Source organism: Cydia amplana, chromosome 18 (assembly GCF_948474715.1).
Source record: "Cydia amplana chromosome 18, ilCydAmpl1.1, whole genome shotgun sequence".
In the NCBI taxonomy this organism is placed as follows: domain Eukaryota; kingdom Metazoa; phylum Arthropoda; class Insecta; order Lepidoptera; family Tortricidae; genus Cydia; species Cydia amplana.
Genome location: NC_086086.1, coordinates 5551980 through 5555164, shown reverse-complemented (window position 1 = coordinate 5555164; position 3185 = coordinate 5551980). Strand labels below are relative to the sequence as shown.

The 3185-nt window shown below is 40.0% G+C and overlaps 1 protein-coding gene across 1 annotated transcript; it reads right to left on the bottom strand.

The window, feature by feature from the left end:
• Positions 1–1034: 1034 nt before the first annotated feature.
• Positions 1035–2970, bottom strand: LOC134656388 (cytochrome P450 6B6-like). The gene is made up of 2 exons (XM_063511908.1): positions 1548–2970; positions 1035–1262 (listed from the first exon to the last, which is right to left on the bottom strand). Exons 1-2 carry the CDS (start codon positions 2911–2913, stop codon positions 1093–1095), a joined length of 1536 nt encoding a protein of 511 aa, XP_063367978.1. The 5' UTR covers positions 2914–2970; the 3' UTR covers positions 1035–1092.
• Positions 2971–3185: the final 215 nt, after the last annotated feature.

Here is a 3185-nt window from a genome sequence, read left to right as displayed (position 1 = left end):
CAACAGCAACTCCCCAAAATCGCAAAATCAATAATAATAAGTCACAACAAAAAAGTCACAGTTTATCAGCAGATTAAGGCATCTTTAGTTAACCAAATCAGCCGAGTAAAAAATCCTAATACATGCTGCATACGTATACGTCAGTAAACATGAACCGAGAAAAGATACGGCCGTGCCCCCAGATCTATGTAGATATAGCCCGTACCATGAGTCACTGACAGTGTCAAAACTGACATTTACGCTATCGAGAACGTAATTTACTCTCTATACATCTCGTTTGCACTAATATGCGAGTACGAGCGAGATGTATAGAAAGTAAATTACGTTCTCGACGGCGTTTATGTCAGTGAAAAACTGATGGTAGCCGTACTATTATACCCCACAAACGTTACATAAATTAACTGAGGACCCAAACTTTTATATAAAAAGTGTCTGAAAAAAAATGGGCCGTGTAAAAAAAAGTTGTTGTTACAAAGAGTTAAGAAAACTAGTTATAAATAAAGATTATTCATTATCTCCTACAGTTTATGAAATTAATGGAGCTTTCAGTATGACCTAAGTACTAAATAAACCCGTTTTAGCTAACGAAGGGGTGGTTGATACCTGTCAACCATCTGTCAACGTTAAAGCGTTCGTTATATTTTGATATAAGGGAAGATTGGGAAGTTTCTGGGTTATTTGTACTCGTATTTATTAAGATCCACAGCAAAAAGTTAGATGAATCATTTCATTAAAACACTCATGTATGATTAATTACAGTCTTATCATAATTTATCGATACAATTAGAGCTACAACTATTTATTTATAATAAGCTAGAATACTGACTAATAACGCGTGTAAGTAGGTAAGTACCTACCGGTAAACGGGGGTTATTTTGAATCCCGGGGAAACAACATCGACATGTACACAATACAATTTATGGCTTATGAATTAACAATGTCATCGACGTTTGAAAAACAGTGAGTTGATTTTTGAACGCAAGCTTAAGAAAGTTTACCTTATACTTCATTAACTGCTTATAGTGTTAGTTTGAGCTTAAATCTTAGAGTATTACAGCTTAGAATTTTGCACACCATAATGTCCTGATCGGTTTACTTTCTCTCCTTGAACATTAAAGGCAGGCCTCCTTTTATACTCTGTACTACGCCCGACTTGGGTTCCACTTTAGGCCGCCGCAGGGTTTCTGGTGCCGGTGATACCGTAAACTTTGAAAGGACGGCCGCCAGCCCCGCCAAAGACTGCATCAAGCCCAGCCTCTCACCTGAAAATACGTAAAAGTCATCAGTATTAAAGAACAAATTAACTAGAAGCCAATAACAGTCAGCCCTACTTGCAGTTTCTAGTCCTAACTAAACGGTAAAACAGTAGTATTTGTTTATACAGATAATTAGCGAGTTAGACGACGCACATTAAGCTCGCTATTGTTACGGCCCATAGTCACCCTTACTTTCATCAATTAAATTAGGTCAGCTATGAGACTGTGGCTGACAGTACGCTGCTGTATACTTATTGGCACTTGCCACAACTATAAATATAAATAACTTACCGATGCATGCGCGAGGTCCAACACCAAACGGCAAATAGATACTCTTCTGCACCGAATTAAACTCTTCTGGACTAAACCTCTCCGGCCGGAACTCTTCAGGATTCTCGAAGTACTGAGGGTCCATATGCAGAGCCTGTAAAGGTACTACAATTCGAACTCCTTCATCTATAGTAACATCAGTCCCCGGGATACTATATTTACGGGAACACTCCCTTATTAGGAATCCAAGCGATGGAAACATCCTCATGCCTTCCTTAAATGTCCAATCTAGATAAGTCATTTCTTTCACTGCATCGTAACTGAGCTTGTTATTGTGCTCAGCGAGAACCCTGTCAATTTCCTCTTGTACTTTTTTCTGTACATCAGGATTATAAGCCAATTGGTGTAAAGTAAAACTTGTGGCCGAAGACGACGTCTCAAACCCAGCAGCGAAGAATATAAATACTTGAGCAGCCATCAACTCTTCGTCCATTTCTAGACTAGCAACTTCTGGAGTTCCATCAGGCTTCATATGTTCTATTGATTCTCCTGTCATTAACCCTTTCTGCTTGCTTTCTATCAGAAGATCGATAAAGTCATGCCTACTTGACGGTTCATATTTTCTTTCCCTTAAAATTGCGCCTACCAGTTCTTTTATGTCCTTCTCTATCTGACCCATTGGTTTTAAAAGGTAGAACAGTCTGGGCATAAACTGTTTCAAGATCGCAGATATAAAACGCATAGCATCGATTTTAAAGATGCTAGCGCCTAATTTTCGAAAAGCTGATTCCTCTTCGTTCAGCGAGTCGGCATCGATGCCAAAGCCGCAGGCGCCGATGAAGTCTGTAGTGTAGCGAGCCATGAGGTCACGGGCGTCGATGGTACGGGTTCCTGCTGCGGCGGCGAGCGCGCGCTCCTGTAGCCGCTCTGCCCGCTCCACGATCAGCGGGAACATCGCCTTCAGCTTACCGCTTGTGAATGCCGGCGTCATACGCTGCCTCAACAACCGCCACAGGTCTCCATCCGCAAAAAACAAGTTCCGCATAATGGGTTCAATATATTTCTTGTTAGTGTTAATAAGACCGCGCGGATAAAAGTGATAAAAATCGCTAACCAACAAATGCTTTACAATTTCCGGATCCCTTATTACTAGCTCTGGCCTAGTGGATCTAAAGAAGCCGACAATTCTTTCACTAGGATATTTCCAATACATTTCTACAGCTTTTTCCGTAACGCTTTTCCGCATAAGGTAGTTGTCGGCATTGTTGCCGAAAATTAGCACTGGTTTGTCATGTTTGACACCTCGTTTTTCCCAGTAGTCAAATGTTCTGACATTGTAAAGGTATAGCGCGACGAGCACTACTAGAACTATAGCAATCGTAATCATTGCGTGGACCGAGCGAGTTCGCAATTCGAGTAAGACTGATGCGAGACAGGATGTTGTGGTACTTATTATAATAACCGGTTTTATAACCGGCCAGACGTTGTTGTTACCGCTATTATCACTACGAATTATAGATAATTATGATTAATAGACTCATCTTTTTATAGGTATTTCGTCATCGCAGCAGCTTATTTATACATTTTATTTGTAAAATTATTCTTACCTATTTGTAAAATTATTGATATACATACATAATTTACTACTAAACAGGAACT